This window comes from Calidris pugnax, unplaced genomic scaffold, assembly GCF_001431845.1.
Source record: "Calidris pugnax isolate Ruff unplaced genomic scaffold, ASM143184v1 scaffold8, whole genome shotgun sequence".
In the NCBI taxonomy this organism is placed as follows: Eukaryota; Metazoa; Chordata; class Aves; order Charadriiformes; family Scolopacidae; genus Calidris; species Calidris pugnax.
The window spans coordinates 2,571,670-2,586,823 of record NW_015090830.1 but is presented as its reverse complement, the minus strand read 5'-3'; the positions used below and the strand labels follow the sequence as shown (position 1 = coordinate 2,586,823).

The following is a 15,154-nucleotide window of genomic DNA, read 5'->3' as shown; positions in this document are numbered from 1 at the left end:
TACATACATGTGCGAGGGGTTTTTTGAGTACCTCTCTGGAGGGGACATGCTTTGCAACACCAGGCTGGGTTTCGGGCACTACTGGGGGCCCTGGAGAAGTGCTACCCATCCCCACACTCGCCACTTTCCCCCGCAGGCCTCGGCCTGTCTCCTCAGCGCCCGCCGGCAGGCCGGCGGCGGTGAGCAGGCCCCCCACCGCCGCCAGGAACCCTCCGTCCCAGGAGCCCGAGGCCGCTTTGGGCCCGGCGGAGGTGAGGCGCCCGCGGTGGGGCACTGAGTGTTGCCCGGAGCCCTCCCCGCCCCGGATCCCCGCAGCCGGCGCCGCCCTTCGCAGGCCGGGCGCCGAGCGGGCGATAGGCCGCGGTCCCCACACGGCGACGGGCATCGGGCGCGACTGGTAACGGCTGCGCCCCCGAGGGCGGGGGAGCCGCCGGTGGAGGCGGCATCGGCCCGGGCTGCCCGCGGAGGGGCGCGGCGTGGGCCCCTGCGGGCGAGAGAGACGCTGGGCAGCGGGAGCGGGGCGGGCGGTGGCCGGTGGCTGAGGGCTGGGGGGACGAGGCCGGGCGAGGCCGAGGAGTCGGGGCGGACGGGGCGAGGGGCTGAGGAGAGTCCGGGCGGCTGCAGCCGCCTTCGCAGGGGCGATGGAGGGGGCCCTGTCAGAAGGACGAGGGGGAAGGCGAGGAGGCAGCAGGCTTTGGGGGAAGCGCTGGGCTCTGAGGCGGGGAGGGGGTTTCTCAACCCAGCTCTGGAGCAACCTGCCCAGAGAAGAGATGGCGTCTCCTTCTTCGGAGAGTTTCAAAACCCCTCAGGGTGAAGCCTTGAGCGGTGCAGTCTGGCTTAGAAACTGCCCTGGCCCGCGGTGGGAGACTGGACAAGGGAACTTCCATGGGCACCTTCAACCCCAAACCCCCTCTGACCCCTGAAATCCCTGTGCTGACCTGGTGCTTTCTGCATCATAAGCCGATTCTGTGTTAACCCATGTCCCCAGGTGGCCATGCCAGGTCGCTAGCTGTATCTGGCGTAGCCAAATGCCCAGGTCCTGGTCCTGCAGCATTCCCAAGGACTCCAAGGAGAGCTCCAGGTCCTTGTCCCTGTGTGCCTTCATGACCTTAGAAAAATCTTCCGAGAACTGTGGGTTTGTGAAGGCAGCGCCATACATAACATCATTTTTGTAGGAGATGAGTGCTGAGCATAACAAAGCTTTTGCCGATCAGGAAAATGTAAATTTGAGGGAGCTGGGAAAGCAGCGGCTGCTGTAGCTTGTCCTGAACTGAAAAATGCCAGTTGGGTTGTTGGTGTTAAAAACCTGTTTGAAACACGTGTTGCACGCACAGCAGCTTTCTCCTGTTTGTTTTCCCAAATACTGCACAGCTTCTTAGAAACAAGCATTCAGTAGGGAGCCTCCTTAGATGAGGCTACCGAGCCGGGTGTTGTAGCTGTGGGATAGTACGTGTAGGATGCAGCTGCAGGTTGTGTAAACAGCTTTTACAGAAGAGGTGTGAGAGCCTGCCTGTACTTTCCTCCAAATGTGCTGAGCCGTGGGTTGTCAATGCTGGCATAGGGTGTCTCCAGCCATGCTGGGTGGGGATCCAGGCTCTCCTGCCGTTCACAGGACTTAGCCACAGGTGCCGTAGCTTCTGAAGCCCCTGAGAAATTGTCCCCAGGCTTAGTTAGTTGATCTTGGTGGTGGTGGATGCCCTGACTTTGTCACTTGTTTGTTCCCCTCTGCCCTCATCCCCCTTCCTCAATTCACGTAAACTTTCCTCCAGGTCTTCAAAAGCTGTATGGAGGCAGGATTCCTCACACCTGCAGAAAGGGGAGGATGGTTTGGCTCTGGAGGAAGAAAGGAGGCGTTTTCTGAGCATAACCCTTAGCAGCTCAGCCCAGATATAACTCTACTTAGGCGAGATCTGATGCAGCTATCATAGCTAGCTTTTCAGCACTGCATTAAAAACACTGTGTTTAACAGCTTCGCAATCATCCTCGCTCCGGGAAGTGTCCACAAGATGGGGCCCCTCTCCTGGATTGTCATGAAGAAGGCTTTTAGGGGACTTGGCTCTAATTACAATAATCAACACTCTGAATGGTCCCTGTCAAATCCTGTGGTAATGGTACACCACTGTCAGGGGAAAAACTGGCTTCCTAGGAAGTGGGAAGTTGTAGTGAGCAAATCTGCTGAACGTTGTCTCTGTGTGCAGCGAGGCACTGTAGCCTGCTGGGTTATGGTAACAGGTGGAATGTCACCTTCTCCCTAGGACTTTTGAGCTCTTCAGAGGGAGCCCTTGTGATACAACACTGTCACACCCTGCATTTTATTTTGCACTACTGATTGTTTATCGGTTTATCGCCTGTGCATGGCAAAGTTGGATTGCCTTGGGATATGAGTAAAACTTGATAAGCCAATGAGTTGGAAGAAGCATGATTTGAATTGTACCCTGAGGGTGTTCTGTTTATGCTTGCTCATCATGAGGAAGATCTTTTTTCTCATACAAACAAATATAAATAGAGGTATGCTGAGCTGCTTAAGGGAATTTTAACCATGACAAACAGTATTAGTTCCCAAACGCCGAGTTAATCTCCTTACAATTCTCAGTTATTTAAACTTGATTGGCCAAATAGTGCAAAATCACATTGAAATGACTCAACCCGCTAAAACTCAATTGAGAGGGGATGTACATTAAGCAACTCAAGTATTTATCACGGAAGAAGTAGCATTCAAAGAATAGACTAGTAAATCTGAACTTCTACCATCCAAGCATCACCAGCTCTCATTAAAGGTAGGAGAAGCCTCTGTTACAGTACAGGCTCTCATAGAGCCCATTTTTTCCAGTTTTGTGTCTGGCACACCTAACACTTGAGGATCAGAGCTTGCTGGAAGAGAAGGAAGGGAGTTGCTACCTTGATGACATGCCATAGAGGAAGCAGGAAAAGGGCTGATGAGATGTTTCTGAGCAATGGGAAGAATAAATAAAGGAATGTACGATAAGTGTTTCAAACTAGGGCTGTTCTGAGTCTTGTTACCTATTTCTGTGTTGATGCTGTAGCCCCAGGCTCACCACTGTGGTTGGGAGAACAGGACGGGTGCTGTTGTGCTGTGGCCTCAATATTAGGAGTTCACAGATTGGACTCTCTGCCTAAACTGGGTCTTACCAAAATTGTTTTACTATTTGGTTTTATTTTATAGAGGGGGCTTATGTGATAGTCTAAATCTTGAAACTGGGAAGGGTAAATCAGGGCGATGGAAATGCCAGATCTGGGCTGTAAATATCCTGTGTGTGGGCTTGATAAAATATGACAAAGTGTCTAAAACTGTGAGACTGTGAAGTATAACGAGTAGTTTTTTGAAAAAAAAAAAAAAGGACAAGATGTGCAGTATTTTAAAGTCATAATGAAGTTCACACTTCATAAAGCTTTGAAAGAAAAGTCGAAAGAGATGGCAATGCAGCTGATTTCTTACGTGGAGATCAAACCCGAATAGCTGATATGATAAAAAGTCTTCATGTGTGTCAGCTGTAGACAAATCTGAACTGTATTTCATTTGAAGTTTCACAAATGCAAAGAGCTGATCTCACCTACAAGTGCAAAGAGCTGATCTAAACTGCAGATAGAATCAGATTCCTAAACTAACAACCTTCTGCTCATCAAATTTGTGGGGATTGAATAACATATAGGTGAAAATTAGAATTAAATTGATAAGCAACTTTAAATATTCTGCGTTCCTGCAGTTTTTATTTAAATGTATTTTAGCCGTACCAGCTAAATTCTATGGGGTGTGGGGAGAAAAAAGTGTTTTGTTCGTGGTCTGCTCAACATTCTGTTAAACCCTTCTGTGAACTATTCTCTTGTACTTTTAAAAATCTGTATCCATGTCGGTTTAATTAGTGTTTTTAACAGGTATTCACTCTGTTCAAAGAGAGGTTATGCTGTGAATTTTGGCATGTTTGTAGGGACAGCCTCAGCAGTACAACATGTTTTATGCCTTTCTGTGAATAACTCGTTAACACTCTTCAAGTTATTATGCTTTTAAAAAATACTTACTGATGCAGCGTGTTGTTTTTGTTTATTAAGCCTTGGCAATACTGTTATTTTTTGTTTAAACACAGCTTGTGTTTTAACATGTATTTTTAAACATTTATTTTAAAATAAACAAGTCTTTCACTTAAATAGAAATCAATTTTTGTCAACTTACTGCTCAGATGAACTGCTCATGAAGGAAAACATTCGGCAAGCACAATGGTTGGAGAGTTGTTGGAAGTCTGGTCAGTTGTACAGGGTGTGTTTGAAGTCACATGCCTTTGCTTTCTTTGCCTGAGATTTGGAAAAGGCACTTCTGCCTCATTGTAATGCTGGCAAAGCTGCACTCTGTATAACTGGCAAGTTAAACTCCAGCTGCATCTGTTGGAGATTTAGGTGGTGATTGACTGCAGAAGGTCAGGAGACGAGCTTTGTTCAAAAAAGGCACTGTTGGGAGACATCCTTAAAAGGGACCAGTTCTCAGTGCTGGGAGCTTCTCCATGGATTACCCCAAAGTGTGTTGTCCTGTGGAAAGAACATAACTGGTGTAAAGAGGCAGGATTTGGAGTAATTAATTTTGTTGTTCACTATGTTTTCTTGTTTTGTTTCTAATACCATTTACCATGTTCCACACATTAATAGAAGAGAAATTGAAGAGGGAAGGGAGTATTGGAAGTATATTAAAAGTCTTATTTGACATCTGCTTGAATTAGTTAGAAAATCCAGAAGTAGATAAATGGTTAAGGTATGTTCCTAACAAAAAATAGTTAGTCATTGAAGAGTGCATTTGATTTTTATTGCCAGCATGCTGCATTTCATTTTAGTAAGGGGACCAGCCAGACCAAGGTATATTGTTCCAGTGCGTGCACTGACACAGGAGGAGAGACTAGCTCTTGTTAATAAGCAAGCAGTGCCATTTGGATCAGTTAAGAGTGATGGCAGAGCTAGGCTAAGCAGCTTCAGACTAGGATAGAAAAAAGGCTCTATGTTTGACCACCTACTGCTTGGTGGATGACATCAAAAGTTAGTCATATGTTAAAAAGATGCTACAGTGGCCTATCTCCAGTTGAAAGGAACAAGAAATTAAACTGACCTTGAGGGATTCTTCTGAGAAGACCTCTTAAGTCATAAACTCTTAGGAAACCTTTCTTCACTTGAGGAGAAATGGAGTATTTTCCAGTTTGTCCTTTAAAATGTACACCTCTGGAGAAGTTGCGTATCAGTGATACATGAGGATAAGTTATTTGCACAACACTGGTGTGTGTCTGTATTCCTCTGACCACTCTTAGTTTGGATTACATAGTGTGTAACTCTCCGAGAAAACTCTCTGGTGTTTACCTTCTTCCAGTTGATTTATTAGAACTTTTAGAGGTGCCAGTTAATGATGTGTTCCTTGGGAAAGGGCTGCACACCACAGAGAATACAAGGGACCAGCAAAGTGCATGTAGGCAGCAGCAGCCTTGGATTCCCCGGGGAGGAAGGAAAAGGAGACGTGCACAATGAAAACCTGAAGGGAAAGAGTAGTCAGAAAAGCAGCATGCTGCCAGTGAAGTCTCACAGGAGTTACCAGCAAGAGGTTCCCAGGTGCCAGCCTGTGAGGAGGAGCTGTAAGACCACATGAGAGGAATGGTTATGAAGCACAGTGTGTGAGAATTCATCACATGCTGGATTGCTCCAGGCACAAAGCTGGGAATAGTGGAGTGATGTAAGACCTTCTTCTGCCTTACTGCACTCCTGGGTTATGCGACTGACCCGGAATCATGAATATTTATGTTAACCAGAGAGGGCTGGTGTCAAGAGCCTGATTACAATAAACACCTGGAGCTTTCACTTCTAACTTTGCAATGTCACATGGGTATTACTAGGTGTCTGGATGGGACTGTATAAAGATAATGACCCATAATAACAGCTGTTACTGCAAATAAATTATATTAACTGTTTCTCCTTTTTGATTTCCTGTAGATTCCTAGATGGCTAACGAATCGAGGCCCTGCCCGTGTGGTATTGGAGACAGATTTGACTACAGAGGCCGTGGGCAGGAAGTACAAGTTGAGCACATCAAGGCGTATGTTTGCAAACCTGCCAGCACAGACAGAGCTGTGATTGTGATTCATGATATATTTGGATGGCAACTCCCAAACACCAGATACATGGCTGATATGCTTGCAGCTAATGGATACATGTAAGAAATCTTTTTTCCTCCAAGAAATCCCACTCAATGATTTCTAGCCTTATGTTGGAACTGTTATTGCCATACATGAGAGGAAACTATTATGAGGGCAGTTTAAGTGATATAATTCCGTAACACAAAACCACAAAGGATCATTGCTGTGAAGTGTTGCAGAGTACAGCATGCTTCCTTTATACTTCGCTGTTTACAGAAGCGACTGCATAGATAGAATGTGTAGAATTATTGAAAATATGATAGTGATCCTGACAATTTTCCCAGCAATATTAAATGGCTTTAAAAAGTAGTGTGTTCTGAAACAGAAGTATAGGTTCTGTTTTCAGAAGTCTTTTTAAAATAAGCAGTCATTCAGGCTAAATTATGTGATGGGATTTAAAAAAAAATCATCATCAGAAGTAGGAATGAGTGTTGTATTTTGAATATGATATTGAATATGTACATATGAATAATTCATATGCACACATGGGGTATTAAATACAGTCCGCTTCTCCCCCTAAATCTTTTACACTTATTTTCACTGCCCTACAGCAGTTAAATTCCAAAATGCAGCAACATCTTGCAATAACTAGATAGGCTGCAACGTAGTCCATTTGTACTGTACATTACAAATATTTGTATAGGGTTGGGACTGGCCTGCAGTTCCAAGAAGGAAACCTCCAACTAGTTCTGTAGTGGTCTAGTTTTGAGAGAGGGTGCCTTTAATGCTCTCAGCCTGTGGAGCTGAGGGAAGTCAGATGTCAGCAGACAGTTGCCATGTGGATGAGATCCGTCTGTGGAGCTGAAAGGAGCTCTTATGTCTCTGTGAGAGAAAGATACTTTGTTGAGGATTAGGGTTTTCTGATACACTGGAAGAGTGAATTGGTTTATAGTCTGCTCTCGGCTGTTCTCTTTCCTGGGGACTTGACATCCCCTGTTCTGCTCCGTGACTGGAAGTATGTTTGTCTTGTGACCACATGCAGTTGTTCTCAGTGTGAAACTGCATGTACACCTTTTGTGCTGTGCAGGATACTGGCAAATTGCTAGTGTGACAGCGTGCTTCCTTATTGCAGTAAGAGTCCACTCTGTCAAAAGTACCCAGTGTCTGATGAATTGGTATTTCTCCACACTACCTTCCTTACTGTAATTTTTCCCTGTGATTCATGCCGTGTCATACTTCTTTTTGTAATACCTACTTTCCCTCCACCTGTACTGCTAATATTGCAATGGTCATGAGAAGAAGGCTGGTGTTTCTGTTGTTCTAAGCAGGAGGAGAGCTGAGAGTTTTCAGGCAGCAGTGTCTGAATGAAGAGAGCCCATGTGTATCTTCCCCGATTGCTTTAGGATGCTGAACTGGTGCACCAATGTTTATTGAGAGCAAAATAGCTGGATTTTTTCCAAGCGCATTATGGAATGAGGAGCTATGAGAGCTGTATTTCAGAGACCATGTTAAGACTGATGGCTTGTAGTGTCCTGAGTTTGAGTGGGGAAGAACCTGTTCTTCTATGTGGGCTTGGGAAGGTTCACTTTCAAAGCAATACATAGCCTTTTTGACGGGTTCTTATCCAAAGGCTGTGCAATTTTGCCTGTACCGTTCCAAACACAAGTATGCTGTGGATATCGCTGCTTTTTTAACAGAAATGGTCAAACACAGAAAAGAAAAAAAAATGCTTGCAACGTACTTTGGTCTGCTTTAGGCCAAAGTGATCCATTCGTTTCACTGCGATCATTGTGGTACATGCTGTGTGTCTGAGGAGGGAGAGAGACAAAGGCATTTAATAAGTGAAGGATGTTAGCAGTTTCCCAGAGATCCTATTACTTCCCTGTGAGCTGGGCTTGGGAGAACACACAGCAGCATCTGGGGGTGACCTAGTGATGGCAGCCTCCAGACTGCCTGCATGTTTCCTTCTGCATGTGGAGAATCCACTGTATTATCCACTGCACCATCACAGCTCTGCTGCTGGTCACACAACACATTTCAGCCGAGGTCATCCCAAGCCAAGCTTTGGGCACCCTCGTGATGCAGGAACTCTTTAGTACTGAGTGGACTCTTACTGTACTTCCCTTTTTCCTGTCACCAAATGACATCTGTGGTAAAACATTCTTCCTTTTTTCCCCACGTTTTCCCTTCACTTGTTCTTTCCTGACCTCAGTCCATCACGCATGTGTTTGGATTTTTTTTTCTAGTTCATAAGTAAGCCTCATGATGTGCTCTGTTGTAAATAACTGTTTTATATAATTGTCTTTGTCTAAATGGAACCCATTAACAATGGGTTTATGTTAAATGGTATTATGTTGTATGCAAAATCTAAAATTGTAAGCAGGACCTAGTTTGATCATCCTTTACAAGATAATCTATTGGTTTACTGTGTGTAGTTTCAAATTATGTACTCAAAACAGGTAAAATACTAGGGATAAAATATTTATAATTTCCAGATTTGTATCACAAATTGTATTATGTGGTTTAGTAATTTAAAAAATCTGTATAGATGCCTATAAATGTTTTATAAATCTTACAGCATTTCTGTAGAACAGTTAACAATGATCTTTAAATCAGTACTTTCTCAGGAAAAAAGAAATCAAACCAAAATTATGGCTGGGTAGAAACTTTGCATGCTACGAAGGGCATGGAAAAAATTTCAGTGTTTGATTAATTAATTCAATTTGGATTTTGTTTTTTGTGTGTGTATCTGTGTGTGCAGAGCCATCTGCCCAGATTTTTTTGCAGGAAAAGAACCTTGGAAGCCTTCTGATGACTTCAGCAAGTTTGATGATTGGCTGAAAACTCGAGATGCCAGGAAAATAAACAAGTAAGATGTCAGGGAGCCGGATACCACATTGCCTGCTGCTGTCAGATATTGCTTTCCCCCCTGCCCTTTTTTTACCTTTGAGATTGGATTCAGCTAATCTACCAGTGAAGGTGGACTTATTTAATCACTCCTTAAAAGTGAATGGAACCAGTGACCTTTTATTTTGCCTTGAGCAGAGTTCAAGGACAACTCTCTCAGTAGTGGCTGGGTGAAGAGTTTTGTCATCTGATGTTGATACAGACTGCTAATTGCTTCCCCTGCCTCAAAAAGCATGCTTTAAAAAATGACCAGTGACACAAACAGTGGAAAGGCATAATTCTTGTCTTGAGTCTCTCCGAGTGTAACAGACTGATACTTTGAGATGCGTGGAAAGAACAAAAGAGTTTTTGATTGCACTGTTGTACTTGCCCAACATGGTGTAACTGTCCCCAGGTAACTGGTGGCTGGATCATCTGTTGTCAGGGCCCAGTGAGGGCTGGCAGCTCCCTAGGGGACGGGGTACTGGGAGCCAAGACATGCAGACTATATGCTCCTGTAGTTAGTGGGATAAAGGGCATCTTCATTAGCTCCTAAAATGTTGTCCTGGCACCACTGCTGAAGAAACTCTGTTGGTTCCAGTTCTGTCTGGCTGTTGGTGTAACTCTAACTGTAACTGTAACCTTTTCCAGCATTTTAGGATAGCTGGCTGATAGCTGAGTTGTATTCAGCAGTGTTGGCATTTTCTTCATTGCTCAGATTTCCTGGATGCACATCAGCCCAATTATATTAGAACATCCTTTGGTTTCCTTAGCTCATAATTTCCTTCTAGTGATGGAGTCTATGATACCTGTTTTAGATTTCTGTTGCAGATTTTGAAACAGATTTCACTGGCGTCTTCCTGAACTATAGCAGTGTTTGCAGCACCTCTTGTTTTGCTCTTTTCTGAGAAAACCTAACAGTTAGCTTAGGGCTTCTTCCTCCATCTCAAAGGCAGACCATGTGGTCCAAATTATCATGTCTCCTCACAGCACAAATACAACATGTCTGGAGAGAAATGTGACTGCTTTCTTTAGCATGCTGAAGATGGGATCCCAAAGGAACTTTGGGATCCTTTTGTTATAGCCTGTGTGCCAGGCAGAGTGTTAGAAAACTCTGTGACTAGAAGAGCCGTTAGCAGACAGTTTCCCAAATTTGACGCAAAACCAGCCAGGATGAAAATTTTTAATTTAAGCTGTTGGTTAATTTTAACTTGTTAGCAAGTAAAGTCGCCTGTTGTTTTGGTCTTGCTCCTGAAGAGATCATGTCTTCCTCTCCCATGTGCAAGACTGCCTGAGCATTTATCAGGAAAGACCAGTCACTAGCAGAGTTGCTGTGCTGCCTTAGTAACACAGAAGGAAGCTGTTGGCAAGAAAATTTGGAGAAGGGCTCAATTAGAAATTAAACTAATTAACTTCCTGGGAAAGCAAAGATGTTTCTTGGACTGTTGGCAGTAGCTAGGTTGAAGGTTGCTAGGCTTAGGTATTTGGTGAGAAGGTTATGGGAGTCATAACTGAATCATTTCCAGAGAGCTTCTGTCTCGGAGAGTTCAGTTGTTGTGGAAACTTTTTAGCCTGGAATCTGTGCCCTCTCTGCTGCACTGGGAAGGACAGGTTGGGCTCTGCCTGACATTTCTTACAGGAGATTCATGTTTCAAGTGCCAGCTCCAGTGAAAAAATAATTTTTTCACACTTAATTTGTTTCTGTGTTTGTGTGTTGGAGAATAACATGGCATTTGTGAGGCTGATGTATCGATGGGATATATAGCTCGTGTGCCCCAGGCGGCAAGGAACTGGGCCTGAAAATATGATCTTGAGGTGACATAAAAGACTTAACTGCTACCTTTATCCCATCAATACTTTACTGCCTCTGCATGATGACACCTGCCGCAGGGGTAAGTGGGTGTTCTCAGAATACAGCATCTGGGCAAGGTGTATTTCAAGCTGCATTGCAAATTATGAAAATATCTACCACGTTTGTTACATTGAATTTCCGGCAGCAATTATTTCAGATGCTAACTTGCAGTTATTGTCAGCATTTTTCTGTCTAATGAATCATATTCTCTAGAGAGGTTTTTATTACCTTTTCTATCTACATTTACAAAGCAGAAATTCATGCAGCTTTTAAACTCTTAGGTAGGTGTTTAATCAATCCTCTACTTTCCATCCCTTTAGGTCTCCTTCAATGTACATTCATGTTGCGTTTTCATTTTATTCCATTCAGTTCTCTTTTTTACTCTTTCTGATGATTTCAGATTAGCAACTCCTAATACTTGTCTGAAATAATGATTTATTTAAAGTGTGTCAAAGTATCAGCATGATATGGGGACACTTATATGCATCTCTACATTTTCTTTTCATATTTTCAAATACTGGCTTTAGTATGGGTGCTTAATTTGCATTTGCTTGTGTGTTCCAGAGAAGCTGATGCTGTCCTGAAATATCTAAAGGAACAGTGTGGTGCAAAGAAATTAGGAGTCGTTGGTTTTTGCTGGGGTGGTGTTGCTGTGCATCACCTGATGATGACATACCCGGAATTGAAGGCTGGTGTATCTCTCTATGGTAGGTAAATATGAAGATGTAACATAAGCAGGTAATATAAGCTTAGGTACTTGATCTATTCCATTCTATTCTATTCTATTCTATTCTATTCTATTCTATTCTATTCTATTCTATTCTATTCTATTCTAATTTTCAGCAGAGTAGGAAGGCTTTTATGCAAAGAAGATGGTGGTGTGGATATTTGTCCCTAGATTCAGAATGGGTCATAGCAGTCATGTGTTTATTTCAGGTCTGGACAGACAGACATGTCCTTCAGTCATCTTCCGAATTTAGCTCACTTTTCCTGTTTACTACTGCTCTGCATGCTGCAGAGGTAGAACTTCACCCAGGAGCAGAGAGTGTTATTTTTGATCTGGCTACTCTGTAAATTTAGATTGTGGTTATTTTAGCAGCAGCTTTCCTTTTATGCTGTGCTGAAGAAGCTGGGATAGGTAAACTGCCCTTTGCTAATGTTCTCAGAATGTAAATTCCGGTTGACTTACAGAAGTGTTGGCTTTCCGAGTCAGTTCAAATGAACTCAAGCTTGTATACCAAGAAGGCATCTTTCAAGTCTTACTAGTTCAGATTTTCAGTCTTTATCTTCAGAAACTGCCTTAAATCAAGTTTTAATCTAGGAGGGTATTCTTCTAGGAGCCATGGTTACAGTAGCTTGAAAGTAAAAATGGTATTTATAGTTACAAATATCTTGAGACGTGAAAACTTTTCACTGCAGAAGCAGAGTGCTGTATTTAAATTTGGATTTCATATTAAAAGTCAATTGAAAAGGGTTTGTTTTTGTTTCTTTTTAGGACTAATCAAGGATTCTGATGATATAGCCAATCTCCTGAACCCCACTTTTTTCATTTTTGCTGAAAAAGATGATTTCATTCCCCTTCATCAAGTATGCTAATAACCTTTCATTTCTGCGTGTTTAAATTTCCATAGTGAATTGTGGTGAAAGATCAGTCTCATAATAGTGCTTGAAGGTCAAACAATAAGCCAAAAAATGGACCTAAACATAGAAGAGCTAATGTAACCTAGGGAAAGAATGAAAGCTAGATATATATTTCTTTCTAAAGTTTCTCTCTTTTGTAAAAGCACGGCTACTAGCCCAATTAACAGAGTTTTATCAAAATCACAGTGCTGTTTTGGAGTGCTGTACTCTGGGACCTATCGTTTACTCTGTTTTCTATCAGTCTGAGGAACCCACAAACCATGTAGGATACAGCAAATTCTATCTAGAGGTTAGAACCTTTTTGTTCAGTTGTAGTGTATTTGGCATTGTTATATATTTCACATGTAGGAAATACTTTTATTATATCCATGTCTTTGTGCATGTTGAGCTTGCCTTTATATTTACAAATTTTCTAGGCCCTGCAAAGGTGTTTTTTCTTTATATATATATAAAACAAGAAATATATATTTATATTTTTATAAATATATATTTATATGTATAAATAAATATAGTAAGTATATATATAAATATTTTGTATTTATATATATTTCTTTATATAATTTTACTTTTTGGTTTGCCCATATGGAGCTTGGTTATTAATGTCTACCCTGAATGCTAAATTAGGGAGTTGAATTCTGAATAAGATGGGGAGTGGCAGCATGGAATATGGCTACATTAATGTAGCTACTACTATGCTCTATTTTACAGGTCACCCTGCTGGAGGAGAAGCTAAAGAGGGATTGTAAAGTCGATTATAAAGTTAAAATTTATCCTGGACAAACTCATGGTTTTGTACATCGCAAAAGAGAAGATATCAATCCTCAGGATAAGCCTTACATTGAGGAGGGAAGAAAGGATATGATCAACTGGCTGAATAAATACATTTAATAGAAGAGCAAGCAACTTAATTTGTAACACAATTATGTAATACACTGGAGGTTTTTGATAACACATTTTAGAAGATTAAAGCAAAAAGCAAACAGAATATCTCAGATGTTTTTGTCAGTAGATTCTAATTGATACCTTCATATTATGTTCTTTTGAAGTATTCTCAGATTTCGCTTAGCAGGGTCATGTTTTAGTATACAGTGAAACTTCTCCAGTTCCTCAAGGTTTATCTTAATGCTTGAAATAAGTTAGACTAATGGTAAATTAATCTATTTGTGCATTATGGCCATTGTTCATCTTAGCTCGCATAAATCACAAGCCTAAAATTTAGAGATACAAATACATTTTTGGTGAAGCTCATTTGGAGAGATTAGGCTGTTTTTGACCCGTACCTGTGTGGCAGATGTGGCGTTAAGTGGGCACATCTTGTTTCAAAATATGTGGCTAAGGTTACTCAGATGGAGTACTACTTTCTCAAATTACCTGTGAAATTCTGTAGATGATTTTCTGGTCAGTTTAGGAATTCAAAACTACAGTGCAGTCTGCAGACGGGGCATTTTAATGCGTGGCTTCCAAACCCTGGTTGCTGCTTAAGGAAGAAATGTTACATGTTTTTGCATAATGTATCTTGTTGCGTAATTGATAATACAACACAAATCTTGGTGTTGCATCAGCTCAGGATTGCATCCACCTCGGCGCTGAACCTCCAGCAGTGGCTGCGTGGGGAATTTCCCCTCTCACTCCCCAACCTGGCAGCCAGCAGTTGAGGGGATTCCTGGGCTGCATGTTGCCACTGGAGAGTGTGTTGAATGGCCACTGGTGGACCTAGTCCCTGTGGATTTGCCAGTACCTTTTTGACCCTGCTTGTAAATGCCGACCTCTAGTGCACCCTGTGACAGTGACTTCCACAGTTTAATTATGCCTCATGGGGAGAAAGGCTTGTTGTGTTCGTTAGTCTGCTGCCTCGTATCTTCACTGGGTGCTGGTGCACCAGTTAGAAGGAAAAGTGCACCAGTTATAAGGAAAAGAAAAAAATATATGTCCCTTTTCACCTTCTCAGTGCTACTGGTAATGACTGCTATGTCATTTAATGGGAAGAAAATGTAATTTTGGAAAGCCTTAATTTTACTAATGGCAATCTATCAAATTAAACTGATAGACTGTCAGAGAAATATAAGTTGTGGTGTGTCATTTAAAAATAGTCAACAATATGTGTTAATTGTCTCTCTCTCAATGGGATTTTAATTTCTTTTGCTTTTTCCCATCCATGTTTTCCTCCTTTACATACTGCTAATGGCCCTTTGGCTTTCCCATCGGGAGGTCTTCAGAGAATTCTGGCCTGCGACTGCTGATTAATTGTTGCTTTTCATATGATGCCATCTATGTGTAATGCATTAATCCAGCTGTTACCTGGGTGAGTAAGCTCTCATAACACATTTTTCCAGGAGAAGAAGGTGGAGGTCTGGAAGTTTATTGTATCTTAATTACCCCAATGTAAAACCTGGATAACTCCAGGTTAATGGAGTTCCATTAGCATGAGAAGGTCGGCGAACGTGCAAGAGGACAATCAGGTCATGTATTTAGAGACCAGCAGTCAGTCACAAGTACTGCAATGGTATGTGCTGTAACACTAACACCGTGACTAAGCAAAAAGGAAAAAAAGCCAAACAAATGGAGATGCATCATTTGTTTGAAGCTGACAGGGTAGCGACGAGTTACTGCAAGTACAGCCAAATCTTCACCCTAAATCTGCAGGTCACGGAGTGAG

The 15,154-nt window shown here is 42.4% G+C and overlaps 1 protein-coding gene across 2 annotated transcripts; it reads left to right on the top strand.

The window, feature by feature from the left end:
- The first annotated feature begins 153 nt into the window (after window positions 1-153).
- LOC106887358 (carboxymethylenebutenolidase homolog) lies at window positions 154-13,485 on the top strand. Of its 2 annotated transcripts, none has more exons than XM_014940822.1 (6): window positions 154-251; window positions 5,977-6,196; window positions 8,881-8,988; window positions 11,422-11,564; window positions 12,353-12,444; window positions 13,207-13,485. In XM_014940822.1, exons 2-6 carry the CDS (start codon window positions 5,985-5,987, stop codon window positions 13,384-13,386), a joined length of 735 nt encoding a protein of 244 aa, XP_014796308.1. In that variant the 5' UTR covers window positions 154-251; window positions 5,977-5,984; the 3' UTR covers window positions 13,387-13,485. The 2 variants fall into 2 exon arrangements, with proteins under 2 accessions (XP_014796308.1, XP_014796307.1); XM_014940821.1 differs by lacking the exon at window positions 154-251 and adding an exon at window positions 332-397.
- The last annotated feature ends 1,669 nt before the right edge of the window (window positions 13,486-15,154 follow it).

Bases quoted from the DNA above. Each gene is read 5' to 3' on its own strand.
- LOC106887358 (XM_014940822.1), top strand. From the start codon at position 5,985: ATGGCTAACGAATCGAGGCCCTGCCCGTGTGGTATTGGAGACAGATTT. The intron at 6,197-8,880 runs GTAAGAAATCTT...CTGTGTGTGCAG, and splicing joins CTTGCAGCTAATGGATACAT to AGCCATCTGCCCAGATTTTT. The intron at 11,565-12,352 runs GTAGGTAAATAT...GTTTCTTTTTAG, and splicing joins GGCTGGTGTATCTCTCTATG to GACTAATCAAGGATTCTGAT.